This window comes from Amblyraja radiata, chromosome 5, assembly GCF_010909765.2.
Source record: "Amblyraja radiata isolate CabotCenter1 chromosome 5, sAmbRad1.1.pri, whole genome shotgun sequence".
NCBI lineage: Eukaryota > Metazoa > Chordata > Chondrichthyes > Rajiformes > Rajidae > Amblyraja > Amblyraja radiata.
Window position 1 is genome coordinate 30587295 of NC_045960.1, and position 25778 is coordinate 30613072.

Genomic DNA, 25778 nt, shown 5'->3' on the forward strand with positions numbered 1-25778 from the left:
AATGTAGCCTCACCAACATCTTGTCCAAACATTGTATAGTTGGATGAGATCTTCCTGTTCAAACAGTTTAGAGCGTGTTACACCTTTCCAGGCACATGGATACAAACATTCAATCCAATCAGCAATTGGCACCTTTAGTTTCGTTCCGTTTAGCGATACAGTACAGAAACAAACCCTTCGGCCACCCGAGCTCGCGCCAACCAACGATCCCTATACTCTAGCACTATCCTACACACACCACAGACAACGTACAATTTTTACCTAAGCCAATTATCCTACAAACCTGAATGTCTTTGGAATGGGGGAGGAATCCAGAGCACCCAGAGAAAAGCCACTCTGTCAAGGGAAGTACGTACAAACTTCGTACAGACAGCACCCGTAGTCAGGATCAAACCTGGGTCTCTGGTGCTGTAAGGCCACAACTCTAACACTGTGCCACCATGCCACCTTGAATACAATCCAGTTAGAAATCAAGAATCATCTATACCATGTTCACAATCATGTTATGGAACTCCTTTCCATGATGGGCCAAAATAAGAGTGAATAATGAAAGGCCTGGTTAGAGTGGAGAAATAGTGAAATGCCTGGATAGAGTGGATGGGGAGAGGATGTTTCCACTAGAGTGAGTGATACAGTGTGGAAACAGGCCCTTCGGCCCAACTTGCCCACACCGGCCAACATGTCCTAGCTAAACTAGTCCCACCTGCCTATGTTTGGTCCATATCCCTCCAAACTTGTTCTATCCATGTATCCGTCTAACTGTTTTTTAAACATTGGGATAATCCCAGCCTCAACTACCTCCTCTGGCAGCTTGTTCCATACACCCACCATCCTTTGTGTGAAAAAGTTACCCTTCAGATTTCTATTATATCTTTTCCCCTACAACTTGAAGCTATGTCCTCTGGTCCTTGATTCCCCTACTCTTGGCAAGAGATTAGAACCATAGAAACATGGAGAAATAGGTGCAGGAGTAGGCCATTCGGCCCTTTGAGCCAGCACCACCATTCAATATGATCCTGGTTGATCATCTAATATCAGTACCCCGTTCCTGCTTTTTCCCTATATCCCTTGATTCGGTGCATCTACCCGATTTATTCCTCTCATGAATTTATACACCTCTCTAAGATCACCCCTCATCTTCCTGTGCTCCAAGGAATTGAGACGCAGCCTACTCAAACTCTCCCTATAGTTCAGACCCTCCAGTTCTGGCAACATCCTCGTAAATCTTCTCTGTACCCTTTCAAGTTTGACAATATCTGTCCTATAACATGGTGCCCAGAACTGAACACAATACACTAAATGCAGTCTCACCAACATCTTATACAACTGCAACATGGCCTCCCAACCTATACTTAATACTCTGACTGATGAAGGCCAATGTACCAAAAGCCTTTTTGACCACCTTATCTACCTGCAACTCGACAGTCAAGGAGCCATGCACCTGCACTCCTAGATCCCTCTGCCCTACCTTTCACTGTGTAGGTCCTGCCCTTGTTAGACGTCCCAAAATGCAACATCTCACATTTCTCTGTATTAAATTCCATCAACCATTTCTCAGCCCACCTGGCCAATCGATCCAGATCCTGCTGCAATCGTTCACAACTACCTTCACTATCTGAAAAACCACTCGCTTTTTTTATCATCAGCAAATTTGCTAATCTTGCCCTGTATGTTCTCATCCAAATCATTGATATAGATGACAAACAGTAACGGCCCCAGCACCAAACCCTGAGACACACCACCAGTCATTGGCCTCCAGTCCGAGAAGCAACCTTCCACCATCACCCTCTGCTTCCTTCCATGGAGCCAATTTTGCTATCAATTCAGTTATCTCTCCTTGGATCCCATGCGATCTATCCTTCCAGAGCAGCCTACCATGCGGAACCTTGTCGAATGCCTTACCTGTACACGTCTTCAAAAAACTCAATCAGATTTGTGAGACATGACCTCCCACACTAACTGTCTCTAATCAGCCCTTGCCCATCCAAATGCCTGTAGAACCTCTCCGTCAGATTACTCTCTATCTTGACTAAATTGACTTTGCAACTACAGATATTAAGCACACCGGCCTCTTGTTCCTAACATTTGCCTTGCAGCCCTTCTTGAATAGAGGCACAACATTTGTCACCCTCCAGTCTTCCGGCACCTCTCCTGTATTTAAGGACGACTCGTAAATTTCAACCAGGGCTCCCGCAATTTCCTCTCTAGTTTCCCACAATGTCCTCAGATATATCTGATCAGGCCCTGGAGATTTGTCTACCACCATACACGATAGTGCCTTCAGTACTTCTTCCAAGGTAACACTGACTGCTCTCAAGACACCTCTACTGACTGCCCCAAGTTCCTCCATCTGACTGTCTTTCTCTCACTAGTGGGACAGTCTAGGACCAGAGGCCATAGCCTCAGAATTAATGGACATTCTGTTAGGAAGAAGTTGAGGAGGAATTTATTTTGTTAGAAGGTGGTGAATCTATGCAATTCATTGCCATAGAAGGCCGTGGAGGCCAATCAATGGATATTTTTAAGGCTGAGATAGATAGATTCTTGATTAATACAGGTGTCAGGGGTAATGGTAAGAAGGCAGGAGAATTGAGTTAAGAGAGAAAGATTGATCAGCCACGATTGAATGGTGGAGTAGACTTGATGGGCCAAATGGCCTAATTCTGCCCCTATCTCTTATGAACTTTTGAACTTATGAGATGACAATTACCATGCCTCCTCCTGGGAACATATTATCTGTCTTTTATTGAGCAGTTTTAAAATGAGCCAAATTGTCATATTATTCATTTCCCCTCCCATCCTGGAAAGGCTTTGTTATTCCTATTGGATGCTTCAGTTAGTAGGTTATTTAAAATCAGCAACTCACCTTTCAAGAATCTTGTGGCCAGTGTTTTTTCGGTTGCTAAGCCACCCACTTATCTAACATTGCGGTCTTCTTCAGCTTTGTCCATTTGGTGGGTTAGAAACAGATTAGGAAACATTACAATCTGTGCTGATTAATTGGGACTGTCCCATTTTGACCTTGAACCTTGTTTTTTTTTTTTGCTGAGAGTTTTTTATTTTTGATGCTGGACTAAAGTTAAAATATTTCATTAAGTTGTTGGCATTGTAGTTACTTTTAATAGCATAAATTTTCATTTAAGATAAATGTTGTATCCGGCAATCCAATGAAATTCCAGGCACAAGTCCAGCTGTAGAATTAGCTTGATCCCCAAATCCATGGGAATTTGTTTTCTCCCTCTTTAATAACGTTCCTCCTACAGTGCGACGCTCTGCAGAGCTGGAACAGCCATACAGCTGTGCTGGGGTAATGCTTCCAAGTTTATTTTCTCAGTGGTGGTCTGGCCGGGATGATATAGTTTCTTGCTACATTTCTGAATGATATATCGTGTGTGGCTCTTGCAAAGGAAGTAAGTGGAGTTGAAGAATGCCTTGCAAGCTCAACTTTACTGTACATAAACTGTCATCTATCTCACTGAAATCTAAGGCCTGCTTTTCCAATGAAAGGGAAGAACATTATGGATCAATTAAGACATTATTATGTCGGGTTACATCTTTTAACTGATTAAAATAACAGGGAGTGTTATCAAGCTCGATGTGCAACTCAGAACTTGGGAAAATTGTTTTGAATTGCTGTATTAATGAAGTTCTGCTTTTTTTAATGCGGCGTTTGAAAAGGATAGCATTCCTGTAAGAGACAGAAAATGCTGGAGTAACTCAGCGGGTCAGGCAGCATCTCTGGAGAAAAGGAATAGGTGACGTTTCGGGTCGAGACCCTTCTTCAGACTGAGAGGGGAACTAGAGGTATGAAAAGGTTCAGAACAAATCTGAGCCGGCACTGATGACCAAGGAAAGGTGGAGCTCACAATGGTCCAATATTGGCTGAGGAAGAGGTGATAATGAAGGGATATATGTGCCTGGTTTGTAATTCATGTGATGTGGGTAAATTGGGAGGCTGTGTTGGTAGAAGGGAGCGGGTGAATACATAGCACAGTCCCCATCTCCAATCTCCTCCCTCAGTTATTGATCCAATATGTCTGAGGTAGTTTTGGGTTATTCAAGCACATATGTGGAAATAGCAAAAACTATACTATGTTGCCAAGAACACTCATGAATTCCATTATTCCAGAGTGGCTTAATTTGAGAAAATGGAAGTTCAAATTTCCAATTTAACATATGATTAACTCTTGAGAAAGACTCAATTTTTTACTTTTTTTATCTTCCATGTCACTTCGCCCCAATATGTACATCAGGAATTGATTACTTCCACTCATACTATAATGTCTGCAATGATTATTGGAACAAACTCCACATAAAACTGAAAATGGGCCTGGCATAATAGATCCTGCTGATTATTTTCATTCAGATCATGGATTATCTAATTTCAGTTCTGGAGATATTTGACACCACATCCCATACTGCACTAAACTCAGAAACAACGTTCAAATAAATGCACTGTCCAATGCAATATCCAAAAAGTTCCTACTTCTTATGTTTGGTGCATGCCAAGCATGTTATATGTTAACAATAACCATCAGGCTATTAAACATTACAACTTCCAGCTTTGCTTAGAACTACATAGACTTGGGGGGAGAGGTTGAACACAAAGTGCCAGAGTAACTCACCAGGTTAGGCCGCATCTCTGGAGAACATAGATCGGTCACTATTCGAATAGTCCTTCCGAATAGTATCGGCAGGACTATTCAGAAGCTGATAAAAGCAGGAAAGAAGTTGTTCCTGAGACTGGCGGTGTGCATTCAAGCTTCCAAATAAACTTATTGTAAAGAATTAAAATATCAATATAATACATATTTGTTTTAAAATACTTGCAGTTTATTAATATTTAAAGTATTTTGTTTTGATTTATGTCTATTTTATCCTTTATCATGAAAAATATTTCAGTAGTTTGCTTATAAACTTGATTTGATCCCTGGTGCTGATAAATTATTTTGATATAATGCATTTATATCAAAATCAAGGTAATATCAAGGCCATTCTTCAGACTCCGTAGAATTCCATAGACGTGCGGGGCATTGTTTTTGTATTTGCACTGTTATTGTTTCTATGTTTTTTTATGTGTACTGAACTTCTCTTTTTGTTGTTTATTATGGTGTTTACATATCTTTTGTGAGCTGCAAGTAAGAATTTAATTGTCCCGTTTTGGGATATATGACAATAAAACACTCTTGATGATTTATGATGTAGGATTCCTACTGTCTTTTGGAACTTTAAACAATACATCTAATTGAGAGGACATTAAAAACATATTTCTTCAGAATATTATGGAATTGGTATAGGGCTATTATTAGTGTAAAGAGTACTTACAGCATACATGCAATGCTTTCTCCCATATTTTCTATTTAGGATTAGGTTTAGGTTAAGACTTATTATTGTCACATGTACCAAACTGCAGTGAAAAGCTTTGTTTTGCATGCTATCCAAACAAATCAGATAATAATATACATAGCTACAATCAAGCCAAACTCGAGGACTATAAGAGGGCAAAGGGAAAGATACAGCGTGCAGAATATAGTTCTCAGTATTGCAGCACACCAGTTCCAGAGACTAAGTCTGAAGCCCGCAATAGACTGGAGGTGTACCCGAGGACAGTACCCTAACTTATCGGAAGGACTATTCAGAAGCTGATAAAAGCAGGAAAGAAGCTGTTCCTGAGACTGGCGGTGTGCACTTTCAAGCTTCCAAATCAACTTATTGTAAAGAATTAAAATATCAACATAATACATATTTGTTTTTAAATACTTGCAATTCATTAATATTTAAAATATTTTGTTTTGATTTATGTCTATTTTATCCTTTATCATGACAAATATTTCAGTAGTTTGCTTACAAACATGAGTTGATCCCTGGTGTTGATAAATTATTTTGATATAATGCATTTATGCACCAGTTAGTCACGCTATAATCTATTCTGGATGAGAATGAATCACTTTTTCATATGTATATAATATATAAATATATCCAGATTTTGTGCCTATTAATTAAAATGATGTTGTGAATTTTGTGTGAGCCAAAATGTCATTTTCATTAATCCTCTTTACCAAGACAGCAGGTCGTGTACTCAAGGTAGACACAAAATGCTGGAGTTACTCAGCGGGACAGGCAGCATCTCTGGAGAGAAGGAATGGGTGATGTTTCAGGTCGAGACCCTTCTTCAGACGGAATAAACCAGCATCTGCAGTTCCTACACATTTCGTAGGTTTGAAACATTGGCTGTTCCTCTTTCCACGGCAGCAGTCTGACCTGCTTCGTTTTTTTCCCCCTTCTTTTATTTTTTAATAAACCGTGTTTTCATCCCCAAAGTTAGAGCTGCTGCCTTTTACCAACATCGCTGAGAACATCAAGGGAACAAGCATCACAGCATTTTCCTACCCATTCAACAGAAGCAATAGTGCCTGGCCAAGCTGGACATCCGCGAGTCACAGCGCCAGACGGAAGAGGGTTCTGCCAGAGCCGGCTGCCTGCCACTTTTCCGGGATTACTTCCGTGCCCAGGTGGTGTTAGAGAGGGACTACGCGCTGTCCACGGACGCCCTGGGGGATTTCCGGGACCGTTGGGCACCGCGGGGGGTTGAATGCATCCTTGACGAGGATTGTAACATAGTTGTATAGTCGTTTATTTGGTATATGTGTTTGTCTTGTATTATGCTGGTGGGTTCAGTTTTGTTTTGTTGTATTGTAAATATTGTTTTTTAATAATTGAATAATTTTTTTTTACAAAAATAACAGAATAGTGAGCAGTAATATGTCAGCATTTCCCCATCCTAAGCAAAAACAGTCTTGTGCTACGTTCATGCACAAACACATGCATCAGAGAAACAAATGATGAAGGGGATTAGAGGACACAAAAAGTATCATTATTTGGGACTTTACTTGATGTTATAAGGTCATAAGGAATAGGAGTAGAATTAGGCCATTCGGCCCTTCGTCTACTCCACCATTCAATCATGGCTGATCTATCTCTCCCTCCTAACCCCAATCTCCTGCCTTCTCCCCATAACCTCTGACACCTGTACTAATCAAGAATCCATCTATCTTCGCATTAAAAATGATGTTAATTGTGAGAATATAAAATTACAACAACCTAAAACAAAAGCAGATTCATTTGTAGACAAAACTGTCCTTATTATACAGCATCATTTAAAAAAAATATTTGTATCCATGGTAAAGCAATTTAGTAACCTGGTGTTGGTAAATTACATTCAGTATTTCCTCTTTGAGACCAAGTATCAATCAAGTTTAACATCCAAAGTGTAGCCTATTAATAAATGACACCATAGACCCTGCTGAGCTGGAGTAGTATTTCACTGGAACTCTGTTTGCTGAAAATGTAAACAATAGTAAGGGGCTCCGGTGCTGAGAATTAGTGATTTAATTCACAGCGCTTGAAGCAGAGATGGATATGGGTTTAAATTCCTGTTGCACATAAATCCCACGGTAGCCAAGTCAAGCACCCAGATGCTGTGCTGAAACTGCAGAAATAAAACTCAGAGATTAAAAGAGAGACAAGCCTGCAAGATTCCTGACAGCTCAGCTGTCAATGGAAGCCAGGAAGGAGGCTGATGAAGAACAAGCGTTGATAGGAAAGGCCAACTTTGATAATTGATGCAAAAAGGGAAAATTTGTCCAAAATAAAATTAACCTAAAATAAGGTGAATGTTCTTTTATATGTACAAAATATATATACATATGTGATTTCTAAACAATTAAAATGGTCTACAAACAAAATAGACCATAACTCAAATTATTGGGCAATTCTATCTTTAACTCTATCTTTATCTCTATCTTCACTGGACTATATCTTGCACTAAATGTTAGACCCTTTATCCTGCATCAGTACACCATGGACAGCTTGATTGGAATCATACGTCATCTTTTCACTGTCTGGATAGCATGCACCAAAAAGCTTTTCACTGTACCTAATGACAATGACACATCACAATAATAAACTAAACTGCAAATGGGAGGGGCGATTGAAAGTCAACACTGTGGTGCTGTAACATGTTAGCAGAACTGAAACAACCAGCATTTAGAAGGAAACCACAGCGTTAAATTGTATTTACTCTGTCAAAACCATACTGCTCTTTCTTTACATATTACAAGCTGTCCTAAGTTCTATTGAGTAAGAAATAGAAAGAGAAAAGGGTGATGTGCCATGGGCTGATCCTTATCTCCCAAAATCAGAATACAACCTTCCCACCCATTACATATTACCACTCCCACCCCACCAATGGCCCCACAATCCTTCACACTGATTATTACAAAGGCATAAGAAATAAAACTCAGAGTCTGAATAGTTTTTGAACCAACTCATTCAGCTAGTAACTGAGCAGCATAGTGGCGCAGAGCTGGAGTTGCTGCCTTACAGCGCCAGAGACCCGCATTCGATCCTGACTATGGGTGCATGTCTGTGCGGAGTTTGTATGTTCTCCCCGTGACTTGCGTGGGTTTTCCCCGGGAGCTCCAGTTTCCTCCCAAACTCCAAAGATGTATAGGTTTGTAGGTTAATTGGCTTCTGTAAAATTGTAAGTTGGCTTGGTAAAGTTGTAATTTGATCCAAGTGTCTGTAGAATAGTGTTATTGTGTGGGAATCGCTGGTCGGCATGGACTCGGTGGGCCTGTTTACATGCTATATCACTAAATTAAACTGGGGTCAAGGAAAGAGCGTTCACGTCGCGGCCCTGTTTGAACCAATCTTTCCACCACTGCGCACAAGAAGCACAAAAAGCACAAGAAGCGGAAGACACCATTGTATGCAGATGCCAGGAAGTGTGTTCAGCTCAGGCTGAATAATTTCTAATCTTGTGATATGGACTTGATAAAAAGACTAAACTAAACTAATATTCCTCACATCCACTTTTCCACTCAATTCTAATACCATTTGATTCCATTAATATCTAAGTGTTTACCCATCTCAATAATCAATACTACTTTATTGTCACATATACCTAGTTACAGTGACATTCTTTATTTTGCATACAATCCATCGAAAACAAACTATATATAAACACAAGATAGACACAAAAAGCTGGAGTAACTCAGCGGGACAGGCAGCATCTCTGGAGAGAAGGAATGGGTGACGTTTCAGGTCGAGACCCTTCTTCAGACTTGACCTGAAACGTCACCCATTTCTTCTCTCCAGAGATGCTGCATGTCCCGCTGAGTTACTCCAGCTTTTTGTGTCTATCTTCGGTTTAAACCCGCATCTACTGTTCCTTCTTACAAATATATATAAACACTATCATACATAAGTACAGCAGAGTGATAATTCTAATGGAAAAATAATAGATTTCTTCTGAGGCAGTACACAAAGAGCCACCATATTTCCGACACCATCTTGTATCTTTCAAATATCAAATTCTTAAACATATTGAGGCTTATGTTGGTTTCAAAGGTCTTTTTTCTTGGCGACTGTACTGAGTGAGTGATACAGGGGTCGGCCTGGCTTGGCGATACTGTTGGTGTCCTCCATTGCCACTCCACCCTCCGTGCCATTGAAGGTCACGCCAGATCCGTGCGTTCAATCCTGAGCCCTCTGAGCTTAAGACTTCCAAAGCCCCCTGTGGATTAAGTTTCTCCGCATAATATTCGTAAAAGGCCGACCATTAACCCACAACAATTACCATCAAACCAGATGTCAGGGGTTATGGGGAGAAAGCTGGGGAATGAGGTTGAGAGGGAAAGATAGACCAGCCATGAGTGAATGGCGGAATAGACTTAATGGGCCGAATGGCATAATTCTGCTCCTATCACTTATTAACTTATGAATTTATGAAACCACCCTGACTAACTTAGGACCCCAAACTACATTATTACAATTTCTTAGATATCCCTTGAGGAACCCAACAATTGTCAACTGTAGGTACACAAAATTGCTGGGGAAACTCAGCGGATTGCAGCAGCATTTATGGAGCGAAGGAAATAGGCGACGTTTCGGGCCGAAACCCTTCTTCATTGTCAATTGTCAACTGTAGCCTCATGAACTCCAGCAGACATGAATATTCAATTCAATTCAATTGCTCTTTATTGTCATTCAAACAAGCAAGGGTTGAACAAAATTTCGTTCCTGCAGTCATAACAGCAACAACAAAAACAAGTACAAATATCAAATACAAGTTCAACTTCCTTCATCTAATATTACCTTGACTCTTCAGCATATTGTGTTTTCCTAACAGTTTTGTTATCACTCTCTGATAACAAATCCTGGCAATTCTCTGAGCTATCTGACTGATGCACTGCTTTCTCTTTCTCTTTGGAATAAACCAGCATTTGCAACTCCTTTTATTTCATTTCTCTTTCCCTCGTTCATTGAATCACAAGATGATGCTTACTATATTCTAATCCACAAGGACTAATCTGATACCTAAGAATTCTGGGAGATGATAAACGACACATCCACCATACAGTAGTAGTTCCAAAGACCCAAGGATATAGACCTTATGGTCTCACAACCAGTTTTAGGGTTCATTAACCTCTCCTGAATTATTTCTTAGTACTATCTGATTTAAATTGTGCATTCATATGAGAATCATGGTTTATCGCTATTTTCATAATGCTGTTGATATCTTCTGCATTAAACATGTACAAAGAATTTGTTTAATGCATCTGCTAACCCCACATCCCCCATTATCATTTCTATCTCTGCGTGTAAGTAACCTATTTTGTCTTTCACCAACTTTCCTCTATATGTATTTAGAAATTATCTTATGATCCATTTATTTTGCCTCTTGCTGGTTTATTTTCATAGGTTTTGCTCAAGATTCCAGTATCTACAGTCTCTTGTGCCTCCATACTTTCATAATCTGTTATTTCTCTCTTTCTTAGACATACTTTGCTGATGTTTTAGTTTCTTCTCAGGCCTGATGATCACTTTTCTTTTGGCAACATTGAGAGATGGTGCCTTTAAATGATTACAATCTTTAAAATTTCATATTGGACCACTTTTCTCTCAGGCTTTTGTGCAGCCAGGGAATACAATTTGCTGTAAATCATGAGCTATCCTTTAAATGTTTGCCGTTGTTAATGTACTGTGATATATTTTGATCTCATTTCCCAATATTTCTTTATTTAGTTTATTTGTTCAGTTTTAGTATCCTAGTTTCAAACTGAACTCAATGACTCTCAAACTCAATATCAAAGTCGAACAACTTATGAGATTTTTCTGAGATTACTTAAAACAGTTTCATCGAGCAATAAATGTAACCTACTATACCCTGGTGCAATCCTTGCTCTTCTAATATTTGATGATTTGATAAAATTGGCAAAAATTGTTGCAACATTTAAAGTCAAACACAGTACCTGTGGTCGCCTGTGTCTGAGATTTACTGTCTTAATTGTGATTTGTAACATCCACATCCTACAAGAATTGTATGGATGCCAATTTGAATCTTGGCACAGGAGAACAATCTTCACACACCGACTAATAGGTTTATTAATGTTTTGAGCGTATAGTCAAGAGAGTCACTCTTTTAAAATAAAACACTATTAGTAAAAAAAAACTCATTCTATGTTTAGAACCCAGCGCAGAGACTAAATGGCCACCCAAATATTTCTCAGCTCTGGCTGAACAAAGTTTTGGAGGGAAACTGAACAGATATTAAATAGAAGCAATGTTCAGGTCCCATCCCACTGTAACTTCATACCTCAGGCCTTCAACTTGCACTGCCATTGTGGCATTCTGCAAAGCACAAAGTGATTAGCAACAATAAATTAGGCAAGAATATTACGGCACTTTATGCTCATGTTTAGTTTGGAGATACAGCATGGAAACAGACTTTCGCCCCACCAAGTCCACGCTGACTGGTGATCACCTAATCAGTCTGAAGAAGGGTCCCAAAATGTCACCTATCCATGTTCTCCAGGGATGCTGCCCGACCCACTGAGTTATGCCAGCACTTTGTGTCTGTGATCACCCATTCAAACTAGTTCGATGTTATCCAACTTTCGTGTCCGCTCCCTCCACACAGGGGCAATTTACAGAGGCCAATTAACCCACAAACCCACACATCTTTGGGATGTGGGAGGAAACCAGAGCACCCGGAGGAGACCCACACGATCACAAGGAAAATGTGCAAACTCCATACTAACACACGAGGTGCGGATCAAACCTGTTTCTGGCGCCATAAGGCAGCAGGTCTACCAGTGTGTTTGTTTTATTTAGGAGGAGATAAAAAAGACACGTGACATTAGGCACTAAGATGTAAAAAGGGTGGGTGATTTGTGAAACAGTGTATGTGCACAACACTGACATTCTTGAAAGAAAGATCAAAATGAGATTAAGTGTGCAGAACAGGTTTACAGCCACAGCAGTTAAAATCCAATTGACATCAGCAATAATAAGACCAAAAAGCAAATGAGCACAGAACCATTAGTTATAAGGATCCAGATTTGTATATCTGGAGCATCATATTTAAATAACATACGCCTGAGAAAAGCAAATGCAGGGGGTGGTACCCCCAATCAAAAATCAACAGGCTTACAAGTTTTCTACAATGTTAAATCCCCACATTAAGTACAAGCAAAACCTCACCATTTTAAAACTCAGTGCAGGTTAAGACATATTCTCACAAGAACAGTATTCTGGGACGCCAGCTTCTAGGCAGTGGAGGACATAATATTATCATATGGAAGATGACTGTTCAAGGTTGCGTAGATAGATGGGATTTGGCAAAGGACTGTATAATGGAACAAAGGGTCAAATTGGAAACCTTCAATGATTTTTACTTCCATAATAGTCCAAATGAAAGTGCTGCTATCTGTAAGGCTGCTACTGATGAGATTAATTATTTTTTGTGGATGAATCTAGGACACAGCCAAATAATTATCTTATTGGGTGTGTTTTACAATGACAAGGAGAGCCAGGAAAGATCTGAAATGTTCATCTTGAAACCTTAAATAAGAGAAGCACTGTTGACAAGTGTGAGATGTTGCACTTTGGCATGTCATGCCTGGCCAGGATTTAAATGGTACAGACCTGGAGAGTGTTGCAGACCAGATAGATCTGGGAGTGGAGGTGCATGGTTCTCTGAAAGTGGTGATTCCAGTGGACAGTGTGGTGAAGGTGTTTGTTACACCTGCCTTCATTAGGATGGGCATTCAGTGTAAAGTATTGGACATCATGATGCAGCTGTACGTCATTGGTTTCACAGCTCTTGGAGTATTGTATGCAGTTCTGATCACCCAGCTATAGAAACAATGTCAGTAAGTTGGAATGGGTGCAGAAGAGAATCACCAAGGTGTTACCTGGGCTTTACAGGGATAAGTTGGATATGCCAGGACTTCTTTCCTTGGAGTGTAGAAGGCTGGCTGATTGAGGTGTACAAGACAATGTACAACATGGATAAAGTGAGCATGGATAAAGTATTTTTCCCAAAGTAGAGGATTACAAAATTAGATGCCTTTGGCTTAAGGTGAGAGGGGGGTGATTTAAGAGGGACACAAGGTGTAACTCTTTCACTCAGACAGTAGTCCATATCAGGAATAAACTGCCAGATGAAGCAATAGATGCAGACATAATCATGACTTATAAAAGTCATTTAGACAGATATATGGATAGGAAAAGTTTATGTGCCAAATGTAGGTAAATGGGGCTAGCCCAATATGCCAACTTGGTCAGCATGGGCAAGGTGGGCCGAAGAGCTTGTTTCCACACTGTAGAGGTCCAGGACTCTATGATACCGTTCTTGGTCACTTGAGTGGTCGTATTTGATGCAATTAATCACGAACAAAGTTAAGGGATTAGGACACAGCACAAAAATGAAACAGTGCCCAGTGACAGGATAGGACAAATCCACAGTGGTTAGAACAACAGTATTACTACTTTATATTCTAGAATAAAACTTGAAATAGTAAATATTTTAGAACAAAGGAAGAGAGGTAATAATATATTTCACTTATTTTAAATAATAATAATCCCAAATGTTTTGTTTAGTTTATATTAGTTTAGTTTATTATTGTCACATGTACTGAGGTACAGTGAATAGCTTTTTGTTGCATGCTATCCAGTCAGCGGAAAGACTATACATGATTACAATCGAGCATCCACAGTGTACAGATTCAGAATAATGGGTATAACATTTAGTGCAAGATAAAGTCCAATTAAAGATAGTTCAAAGGTCTCCAATGAGGTAGATGGGAGGTCAGGAATACTCTCTAGCTGGTGAGAGGATGGTTCAGTTGCCTGATAACAGCGGGGAAGAAACTGTGTCTGAATCTGGAAGTATGCATTTTTAAACTTCTGTACCTAATGGGAGAGAGGAGAAGAGCGAGTGACCAGGGTGAGACCAGCTGCAGAAATGAAGTAACCAAGGAAGCATTATGGAAATTTAAAGTGAAGATTTGTTGAAGACAATATAATTATTTGAAACAGATCAAGAGTCAAAGTAGAAAATGTTACTGTTTCTTGGTCCATAAAAGCGAAAGTAAAAAGTACCATTTTCACCTATTTCCCAGTAAGCTGGGCTGAAGAAAAATTGTATGATATGAATCAGCATTTAATCACAGAGATGAAAAACGTTAAATAGAACATGGTACAGTACAGTACAGGCCCTTTACAATGTCTAAGCTGATCATGATGTCAAGTTAAACTGATCCCATGTGTCGGAAGGAACTGCAGATAGACACAAAATGTTGGAGGAACTCAGCAGGACAGGCAGCATCTCTGGATAGAACTGCAGATGCTGGTTAACACCAAAGATAAACACGAAATGCTGGAGTAACTCAGCGGAACAGGCAGCATATCTGGAGAGCAGGAATGGGTGACATTTCGGGTCGAGACCCTTCCTCAGTCTGATAGTCAGGGGAGAGGGGGACGAGAGATATGGAAGGGTAAGGTGTGAAAATGACAGATCAAAGCAGACTTGATCAAGGACTGATGTAGAATGGTTCATTGTTTTGCTGAGGGGGAGCTGACAATGAGGCATACAATCAGTAAAATTAATGAGGACAGTGAAACTAGTCTGAGAACTAGGGTGGTGGTGGGACGGAGAGAGGGAGAAAGCAAGGGTTACTTGAAGTTAGAAAAATCAATAATCAGCTGTAAGCTGCCCAAGCGAAACTGATCCCATCTGCCCATTTGTGATCTATATCTCCACATTCCCGGTATATCTATGTGCCTATCAAATGCCCCTGTTGTATCTGCCTCTACCACCACTCCTGGCACATGTTCCAGAAACCCACAACTCTGTAAAACAAAACCTGCCCTGCACATCTCCTTTAAACACTTCCCCTCTCGCTTCCACCCAGAGAAAAAAAGGTTCTGACTGTTTACCCGGTACATCATTAACCAAATTTATATTAGTCCATATTATCTGACCAGTAATCATAAATTGTCTTCATTACTTGTGGAATTATACTGTATCATCCCCGAGTGAAAGGGTGAGCAAGTACCCGCGTCAAGACTCGGCTTAGTTCTGTACCTATTCATACCTCTAGTTTCCCTCTCCCCTGACTCTCAGTCTGAAGAAGGCTCTCGATACGAAACGCCACCTATTCCTTCTCTCCAGAGATGCTACCTGACCCACTGAGTTACTCCAGCTTTTTGCGTCTACCTTCTGATATAAACCAGCATCTGCAGTTCCTTCCTACACATCAAGTCTTCTGCAAGGTAGACAAAAATGCTGGAGAAACTCAGCGGGTGAGGCAGCATCTATGGAGCGAAGGAAATAGGCAACGTTTCAGGCTGAAACCCTTCTTCAGACTGATGTAGGGTGGAGGGGGGGCGGGAGGAAGAAAGGAAGAGGCGGAGACAGTAGGCTGAGGGAGAGCTGGGAAGGGGAGGGGAAGGAGGGAGAAACCAAGGACTACCTGAAATTGGAGAAGTCCATGTTCATACCACTGGGGTGTAAACTACCCAAGCAAAATATGATTAAGAAGGAATTAACTGCAGATGCTGGAAAATCGAAGGTAGACAAAAATGCTGGAGAAACTCAGCGGGTGAGGCAGCATCTATGGAGCGAAGGAAATAGGCAATGTTTCGGGCCAAAACCCTTCTTCAGACTGATGTGTGTGGGGGGGGGGGGGAGAACGGAAGAGGAGGAACCAGAGAGCTGGGAAGGGGAGGAGACAATAAGGGCTACCTGAAATTGGAGGTCAATGTTCATACCGCTGGGGTACAAATTGCCCAAGCAAAATGTGAGATGCTGCTCGTCCAATTTCCGGTGGTGCTCACTCTGGCCATGGAGGAGGCCCAGGACAGAAAGGTCGGATTCGGAATGGGAGGGGGAGTCTTCTGCAATGCCGTTCTGTTACTAGTCGGGGTGTTGGCACAAACTAGATGGTAATTGCAGATGGTCCCATTCACACAGTCTGGATTATACCAGAGTGGTTTGAATCGATGACATGCTATGGTGATGATTGTACTCCGTTGTATGTTGAACCATATTTTCTTTCTCCCTCCCACATTTCCGCTCCTGTTTCTATTCTCTGCAGCGTGTTATTACTGGTGAATGTATAAATGTATTGTCGTCGATATGATTCTGCTTCCTTGCTGGACGGAGTAGCAGTGCTCCGGAGTGCTGGACGGAGTAGCTCGAACCTCAGCCCTGATGCTGTTCTCCCGCAATGTCCGATGCAGCCGGACTCAGGGGTCTGTTGCCAGAAGTCGTAGATTCGAAAATAGACGCAAAATGCTGGAGTAACTTGGCGGGACAGGCAGCATCTTTGGATAGAAGGAATGGGTGATGTTTCGGGTCGACACCCTTCTTCGGACGGAGTAAACCACCATCATTTTTCTCCAGAGATGCTGCCTTACCGCTGAGTTACTCCAGCACTTTGTGTTACAAGGTACTGTCATAATCTATGCAGGCTCGATGTCAACTATATAAAGATAATGTAACTGAGGAAACACTTATCGAAGCAGTAAGCGGTCCTGTGGAATTTAATCTCTTCGTGAAACCAAACATTGGACGATTGCTCCCAGTGCCTATGGCGTGTGTAAAACCTAACACCTAGAGATAGACACAAAAAGCTGGAGTAACTCAGCGGGACATGCAGCACCTCTGTAGAGAAGGAATGGTGATAATTCGGGTCTGAAGAAGGGTTTCGGCCCGAAACGTCGCCTATTTCCTTCGCTCCATAGATGCTGCTGCACCCGCTGAGTTTCTCCAGCAATTTTGTGTACCTCCCCTCTTCAGACTGTCGGGGAGAGGGAGACTCGAGATATGGAAGGGTAAGGTGTGAAAACGACAGATCAAAGCAGACAATGCTCAAGGAAATGTAGAATGGTTCATGACAACGAGGAATACAAATCAGTAAAATTAATCAGGAGGACAGTGAAACTAGTCGGAGAACTAGGGTGTGGGAGGGAGGGGGAGAGATGGGGAAGGCAAGGGTTACTTGAAGTTAGAGAAATCAAGAATCATGCCGCTGGGTTGCAAGCTGCCTAAGCGAAATGCGAAGTGCTGTTCCTCCGCCTATAGAGTTTCATTTTGTTTCCAAAGTCCCATGACTGAAATACTTGTATTTACTTGTGTGATAACGGAGCATCTCAAATTAGTTCTCCGGCAGTTGTTTTTTGTTTTTTCACGAGGTCAACATTGGTCCTAAACTCCAGCGATGAGCCATCTCGGAATGTTTGTTTTCTTTGAGCCCTGGCTCAACTAACACGAGCTATCTCTTGCTTATCCTTTCAGTGGAAGAAATAAACAAATCGTTACTGTTGTCACTCTGTCGCCTCGATCGTCGAGGTTCGGGGTCCGATACAAGCAAAGTTCGGGGCAATCAATCAGCACAGTGTCACAGCGCACTTACACAGAGCGAGAGAGACGGCAGTACGTCATACATGCCCACACGGTCACAGCGGTTTAAATATAAAAGCAAACTTTTTATTTACAACATTTCCAAAGACCTGCGGATAAAGAAAATATATATATATATACATATATTTTATGTTATGCTTCCTTACACAGCATGTGACTATCAAAGTCAGCTCTGAAATTTAACGTACCTATAATGTCTTTCGGGACAATATTAAAGTCTGATCACTGTTATTAATGAAGACGTAAAAGATCCCTTTCGTACTCTGACCAGCAAAGTAATGGGACGATATCGACGCGCTGAGTGGAGGAACACTGGCCAGTCAGTGGTGGTGCCGGGCTGCAGAAATGTGTCCACGGTTCCTTCCTCAGTTACTTTCTCTGTGGCTTTTGGATTTTCCTCCGAAATTATGCGAACTGTTCCTTTATATGTATTTTAGTCATGAGGCTGTAGTCTCGCACAGGCGACCAGCATTCGCAATCTCTTTGAGCTCACTCTCCGGCTTTCCCGCGACCATAAACGGCCAGGTCTGAAATGGAAGAGGAAATGTTGATGAGTGCTTGTTCTCATTGAAACAGAAATCAAGTCGAATTTTAGTTTAATTTACTGTCGTGTGTATCGAGGTACAGTGAAAATCATGTGTTGCGTGCTAACCAGTCACTGGAAGGACAATATATGATTTAAAAAAAACATAGAAACATAGAAAATAGGCGCAGGAGTAGGCCATTCGGCCCTTCGAGCCAGAACCGCCATTCTATATGATCATGGCTGATCAGCCAAAATCAGTACCCGGTTCCTGCTTTTTCCCCATACCCCTTGATTCCGTTAGTCATAAGAGCTATATCTAACTCTCTCTTGAAAACATCCAGTGAATTGGCCTCCACTGCCTTCTGTGGCAGAGAATTCCACAGATTCACAACTCTCTGGGTGAATCGAGCCGTTTACAGTGTACGCGATAAAGGGAATAACGTGAATATCGTTTAGTACAGGATTTAAGTCCAGTAAAGTCCAATGTCAAGCGTGTTTATTGTCGATGTCATTCTGCTATTTCTATATCACACCATCGCTTCCCTCGGTAGACCAGATAGCTTTGAAACAAACAGACAAACAAACTATTCGTGTTCAAAAGGGACAAAAGTTCCAACAAACTATTTTTATTGGGGGGATGATAAGTTAATGAAACAGTCTGAGAATTCTGATGTTACTATTGGCTATAGCCATGATTTTTAAACGCATTTAAAATAACATAATTCCCCTTGTTCAAAATGTCACCAGTCACTATTATCGGCCATGCAGTCGTGCAGTGTGGAAACGGGCCCTTCAGCCCAACTTGCCCACACCGACCAACTTGTCCCATCTAGTTCCACCTGCCTGCGTTTGGCCCATGTCCCTCCAAACCTGTCCTATCCATGTATCTGTCTAAATGTTTCTGAAGCGTTGCGATGGTCCCAGCCTCATCTACCCCAACTACTGGCAGCTCGTTCCATACATTCACCATTCTTTGGGTGGAAAAAAGTTATCCCTTAGATTCCTATTAAATCTTTGCGATGAGAGCGCAACAAACAGCTAATAATGGCCTGTTTCCTTTATCATCGTTGCGTTTTTGCATATCTTTCATTCATTGTTCTTTGTCTCTCTACATCATCGTCTATATCTCTCGTTTCCCTTTTCCCTGACTAGTCTGAAGAAGGGTCTCGACCATTCCTTCTCTCCAGAGATGCTGCCTGTTCCGCTGAGTTACTCCAGCTTTTTGTGTCTATCTTTGCAATGAGAAATACATATCCAAATATAGGTCCATTCTATTTGTGTGGATTTCATTTTCAGGCTATCCTTTTTGCACGAAAAAATAAATGGACATGAACTTTCAGAAATAATTGTTTGTAAATCATTTGGCAGACAACAACGACACTCAATATATCAAAACCGGCCACGTTTAAATTCTCTGTTATTTCCATGGATATCGTGGGTAAATTTCCAACATTTTTGAAAGAGTCAGATTTTCTGAAAGAATCAGAAAGTATCTGATCTATTTTCAATGTTATTAAAAAATAAGTTTAACGCTGTCGCAAACCAATTGAAAACGCCACGAATTTCAATCCTCAACTCAATAAAATTGTGTTTTAAAATATTAGAATGTACTACACACAATTAGTTAAGATATTTCAAATGGAAATATGTTCGAATTTAATTCCTTGTCGAGAATAGTTATTCAAGGGAAATTTATGAAATACACCAATCTTGATGTGTGCCCCACCTATCAACTATAATGCCTTCTAACATTAAAATTAAAACTATATAGTACTAAAGGCTTAGTAATCAAAAATCAGCGATAACTTTAGCAGCAACTTTTAAATATAGACTTATTCTATATGTGTATAATGCGTATAATTTTCGCAGAGATTTGCAGCATTTTCTCTTTTGATTTTTTCCCTCGTTCAATGTGAAAGTGTTCAAATTATTTCACCAGATTTTGTTATTATTTTGAAGATGGTTTGCCTCTTGTGGCGTTAGAAACTGAGAATATACAGTTTCTTCAAGTAAGCAGTTGTTTAAAGGGATTATTATTACTTTCACACCTATGCACCCTTTGTTCTTAATAAGTGAAAGCAAAGAAAATAAGTAAAATAGATTTGCGAAATATCAAACTGGTTTTTTTTCTGAGCTCACAGTTTCCTAAATAATTCAGTAAGTTTTACAAGATCGCCACTTAGTTTTTTTATCCAGTGACCACTTGGTAAATCAGCAAAAGCTGAAAATACTGTACCGAAGCGATATGGCGAGTTAAATACAATTGTTTAATTAGGATATAAAGTAAAATAATGGAGTTTCAGGTCGAGAGAGGTTCAAAGAATTATAGTTGCACCCTGCGAGCTTTAATATTAATTGCATCTCCTCAACGGCATTTAATTAAATTGATTTACGACTAACCAGCAAATAAGATTGTTTTGAATACACTACATTTTACATGGAGCTATCGGGTTAGGCGTTTGTATGGTGGAGTTGGAGTTTAACCTGGGCTTCTGCGCCTATTCAATGAGACAACTCCGTATTTTATTTTCTACTCCAGCAATAAACAGTTTTTTTAATCCCCCCCCAGATTGGCAAAGTTTTCCTTTGCCTTCACGTATGAAACAAAGGGTATTCGCTTACCTCAAGTTTAAGATTCTACCTTTCGATAGATGCATTCAGAGGGTTTTTTTTAAACTGATCTCAACATTTTTTCAATAAATTCTTACTCGTAAAAGGAAGCGGGCGTTTTGATTCGGTGGATTATTATTTCAGAGTTGTCCGTTTAAAGGTTGAAGCGCGGTGTGCTTATCTGTGACCATCAGGGGCAGTTTTATAAACACAAAACTGCTTGTTGATCTGATCACACGGGACTGATTTATTGATAAAGGGCTCTGCGAGTTGATTCGCGTACAATCGTAAGTTCAGCAACGCCGTTCGTATAGAGCACACACAAACACAAACAAACATTAGCAAACACGCAGTCATTCACATCATCACTTTTATTTACACACAGAAATGCATCCACGTAGACTTACACAAATATATAAAATCATTCATTCAATGGCACATTCACACCCACACACACAAATTCTCAAATATACACGGAAGCGTACAAGCACACATATGCTGTTAACTTGAGCAAAACAAAATGTTGGAGGAACTCAGCGGGCCAGAGAGCATGTGAGAACGAACGGGTCGGAACCCTTCTTCAGACATTATTTGTTATTTCACACGCGTACAAATAATAGAATACTTACAAGTTTGCAAACTTTCACAGCCTAGCCCGTGCATACATCTGTCGAATCCAATTCGCAAACCCACGTACATACAAAATGCAACAGTCAAACTCACGCACGCGCAAAATACAACCCTCCACTAAAGCACTATTGAAGACAGACAGATATTGCTGGATTAACTCAGCGGGACAAACAGCATCTCTGGAGCGAAGGGAAACATACACATGCGCGCGTGTACGGCATTTAAAACCACGCGAAAATATGTGCGTTCAAGCAAAAGTGAGTTTTGTTACCAGGTTGACTGGGTGAATGTAGCCGTTCTCGTACTTGTCATTGGCTAGGATCTGTCTCAGGTGTGCGATGTAGCTGGACGCCAGCCGCAGGGTGTCGAGTTTGGACAGTTTGGTGTCTGGCGGGACCCAGGGCAGGGTGGTTTTGAGGCGGGAGAAGGCTTTGCTGAGTACCCTCATTCTGGCCCTCTCCCTGGCGTTAGCTGCGTTACGTTGAACCTGCTTCCCTTCCTGAGTCACTCCATTCAGAGGGGGCTTGTTGGAGCTCGCCTTGCGTCTCTTTCCCGAAGCTCCCCTGGCCTTTTTGGGCGACTCGTGTTCGGTGTTGGAGCTGTCTTCGTTGCTGTCGTTGGAAGTGCAGAACTCCTTGCTGGATTTCCTCTTTAAAGCGTCGTATTCCTCCTCCGTGCCCAGCCCGTCCATTTCCTGGAGGTCTTCTGCATCGCTAACGGACCCAGTGGACATGGTTATCGGCGCGATCTCCTGCAAATTGAGACTTAATGACCGAGAAGGCAGCGAGGAAGTTAGGAATGTGGCGCTCTTCAGCTGGGATGAATTCCTTAACTCAGTTTGATTGAAGACCCTGCGATCTGGATGCGACATCCACAATTTATCTCGCTTCTCGGGAGGCGGGACCCAGGGTGAGAGAGGCGGGGCCGGCAGCTTTTGACAAGCACTGATTCTCAGTCACAATAATGTCCATGAAACTTTACAGAACCGCTATTTATTTTTGCGGTTAGTCTATAAAACAAAAAAACGGAAAATATTTAGCAATTGCATCTAGATTCTGTGATATTTATAGATAACTAGTTTTTTTGGTGTAGTTCAAATTCATAAATTCATAATTTCTAAGAGAAGAATTATGCCATTCGGCCCATTAAATCTACTCGGCAATTCAATCTTGGCTGACATATCTTTCCATCTCAACCGCATTCGCCTGCCGTCGCCCCGTAACCCCCGACACCCTCTATACAAGATAACTGTGTTAATGAGAATTCCCAGTAAGACAAAATGTCACCATAAAATGTGATAATTGATTGGCAATTTTCATTAAAATTCCAATTCATTGGCATATTTTATGGCGATACTTTTTGGAAATAAACTGTCGTCTTTTAAAGAAAGGTCCACCCGAATAGAGTGATATTTTGGGCTAGTTCTACATAACTAGACGGCATGTTAACATACCCGGGTAAGATGAATTGAATTTTTTTAAGTACACAAAAACACGGACGAAATGGTTAGTAAACAATTGGCGTTTATAGATTTTGGCTTCCACATTTTCAACATCACAATAATGACTTTAACTTCAAAAATCTCCATTGACTTTAAAGTGCTTAGGGAAACCTTGAGTGCACGAAAGGCCCCAATTAAATCAACCCCCCTCCCCGCAACCTGTCTCTCAACCCACCGAGGATTAGAAAGGTTCATAGTGTTTCAGAAAACAGCTTCACAATATTCCGAAACATTGTGCAAAGTTTGGGATAATATTTTGTTTGTTTGGAGGAATTCGGCCGTGGAACCGAAATCGATCCACATAATATATCGCCAGTTTGTAAAATAAAAAGGTCTATATATGGTTGATCTTTGGTTAAAAAACCCCAGGCTTTTCTTGGGAAACCGCCATTCGGTCTAGCGGGGATAGAAAATGTTTATTTATCGGGTGAGCTCTTTCCATTTTGTTTTCCATCCTGATTATTCATTGATCAACAGATTTTGTTGATCCAAATCTCCCGTTGCGGTATGTCCTATGCTCCCAACTCCTCCTTCCTATAACATCTGTGGGTGCAGGCTCAATTGCGTCCCTCTCGCTCAAGATATGGAGTCAACTCAGGAAAAACTTCGGTTTACAAGGCCCTTCCATCTTGACCCCACTGCTTAAAAACCACATCTTTAAACCTTCAAGTACAGACCACGCATTCAAAACCTGGCATAGCAACGGTATCAGTAGTATCAAAAACCTATACAAGGATGTCATCTTTTCGTATTTTCGGAGCTCTCGTCCAACTACAGCCTCCCAAACTCCCACCTTTTTCGTTTTTTCCAGATTAGGGATTTTGTGAAGAAGACATTCCCCCATTTCCCAAATCGCCCCCCTGAAACCCTGACCGATACCATCTTAGCTCTAGATCCCAACCGGAAGAATGCATCTCTGTTTTGTATAACTTGTTAGGGTCGGTTATATTGAAACCTCATACCTCATTAAAAGCTGCGTGGGAGGGTGAGCTGAATACGAAACTAACAGACCAGCAATGGGACTCTGCCTTGGATTTGATCCATTCTTCCTCCATATGTGCCCATCGTGGCCTAATCCAATGCAAAGTCCTTCACAAAGTCCACTACACAAATGCAAGATTATCTAGAATTTACCCCGCTGTTAGGGACACCTGCAACAGATGTAATCAACCATAGCCATATGTTTTGGTCTTGCCCTAAACTAGCAGCCTTTTGGAGGAGTGCTTTCGACTTGATAAGCAGAGCCTATGGCCAGACTATTCCTCCAAACCCACTGTCAGCCATTTTCGGTACCCCTCCCAACACCAACCTCTCTGTTGCGGTGAAACGGGTTCTAGCTTTTACAACCTTGTTAGCCCGGAGACTGATCTTGCTTAACTGGAGGCTCACCTGTCCCCCGACACACACCCGCTGGATTAAGGAGGTGCTTTACAATTTAAAGCTTGAAAAACTTAGGTTCTCTCTCAAAGGCTCTACCAAGACATTCCTAGATACATGGAACCCTTTCTTGGAACTTGTTAACTCTCTCAACTTGTCCCCGGACTCGGAAGAGGACTGAGTGCTCTCCACCATCGTTCTGCTCTACTGCAGCTGCGTTCCCCTTAACCCCCCCCCCCCCCCCACACACACACTTATTTATTTAATTACTTACTTATTTACTGTTATTAGTGACCCCCTTTAAAACATTTTTTTTTTTTTTTTAGTACTTTTTGTTTCGTTTATCTTACCATATTTGTGTGGATGTGTATGTATGTGAGTGTTGTTTGTCCCCGTTTGGTTCCGACCTGATTCGGGTGGGTTGAAGGTGGGTAAGGGTAAGGGCTTTGAGGGTCGCTTACATACTGTTGCACAATTATGCCTTGACTGTCACTGTCTGTTATCATTGTATGTATGCAAATTGCTGTGAAATTCAAATAAAAAGATTTAAATAACAAATCGTCTGAAATAAATGTTTCAACAATAAAGGAAATAGTTTGGCGACAAGAAGAGACTGCAGATGCTGGAATCTTGAGAAAAAAATCTAAGTGCTGGAGGATAGACACACAATGCTGGAGTAACTCAACTGGTCAGGCAGCATCTCTGGAGAGAAGGAAGGAACAGGTGACGTTTCAGATCGAGACCCTTCTTCAGACTGAGGGTCAGGGGAGAGGGAAACCAGAGGTGTGGAAAGGTACAGTGTAAAGTGTGGGAGCTCAGTGGATCAGGCAGATTAGTGGAGGGAATGGACAAGACGACGTTTCGGGTCGGGACCCTTCTTCAGACTGATCAGGAAATGGTACCGCGGCTAACTCTCAGATTTCAACTTCAAACTCCTTCCTAACCTCTGACAACTGCGACCTACACACTAAAACGTGGGAGATCCAAAGGACAACTGCACCTTGCTCTGATTCTTCCAAGATAATATCATGAGCCATGAAAATAATCTATTTTTTTAGGAGGCGGCATAAAACTATCGGCCATGAATGAATTCATCCCCCCCCCACCTCCTTCGCTTACTTGCAATCATCGCCGTCCTTTCTGATCTTTTTAATTTAACTCGGAGGGTTCTTTCGTATGTTGCCACTTGCGGAGGTGTTGCGGTTTAGCGCGCAGTGAGGCTCAAGCCAGCACCACTGGTTTACACAATGTAAAACAAGGAGGCAGTAAATTCTGAAAGTGTAAAGGCGGCCGTGCTAGATTTATGAAGCTTGCGTCTCACTCTTCTTGGGCTTGTTTGTGCAGGTGGAGGGAGAAATGAT

The 25778-nt window shown here is 41.3% G+C and overlaps 1 protein-coding gene across 1 annotated transcript; it reads right to left on the bottom strand.

Moving 5' to 3' along the window:
• Positions 1 to 17813: 17813 nt before the first annotated feature.
• Positions 17814 to 22432, bottom strand: tcf21 (transcription factor 21). The gene is made up of 2 exons (XM_033020925.1): positions 21811 to 22432; positions 17814 to 18300 (listed from the first exon to the last, which is right to left on the bottom strand). The coding sequence occupies exons 1-2, from the start codon at positions 22408 to 22410 to the stop codon at positions 18211 to 18213; spliced, it is 690 nt and encodes a 229-aa protein (XP_032876816.1). The 5' UTR covers positions 22411 to 22432; the 3' UTR covers positions 17814 to 18210.
• Between the last annotated feature and the right edge of the window lie 3346 nt (positions 22433 to 25778).

Excerpts from the sequence above, each read along its gene's own strand:
- tcf21 (XM_033020925.1), bottom strand. The coding sequence starts at position 22,410 with ATGTCGCATCCAGATCGCAGGGTCTTCAATCAAACTGAGTTAAGGAAT. Across the intron at positions 18,301-21,810 it reads ACATTCACCCAGTCAACCTG|ACCTGGCCGTTTATGGTCGC; the intron begins GTAACAAAACTC and ends CTTCCATTTCAG.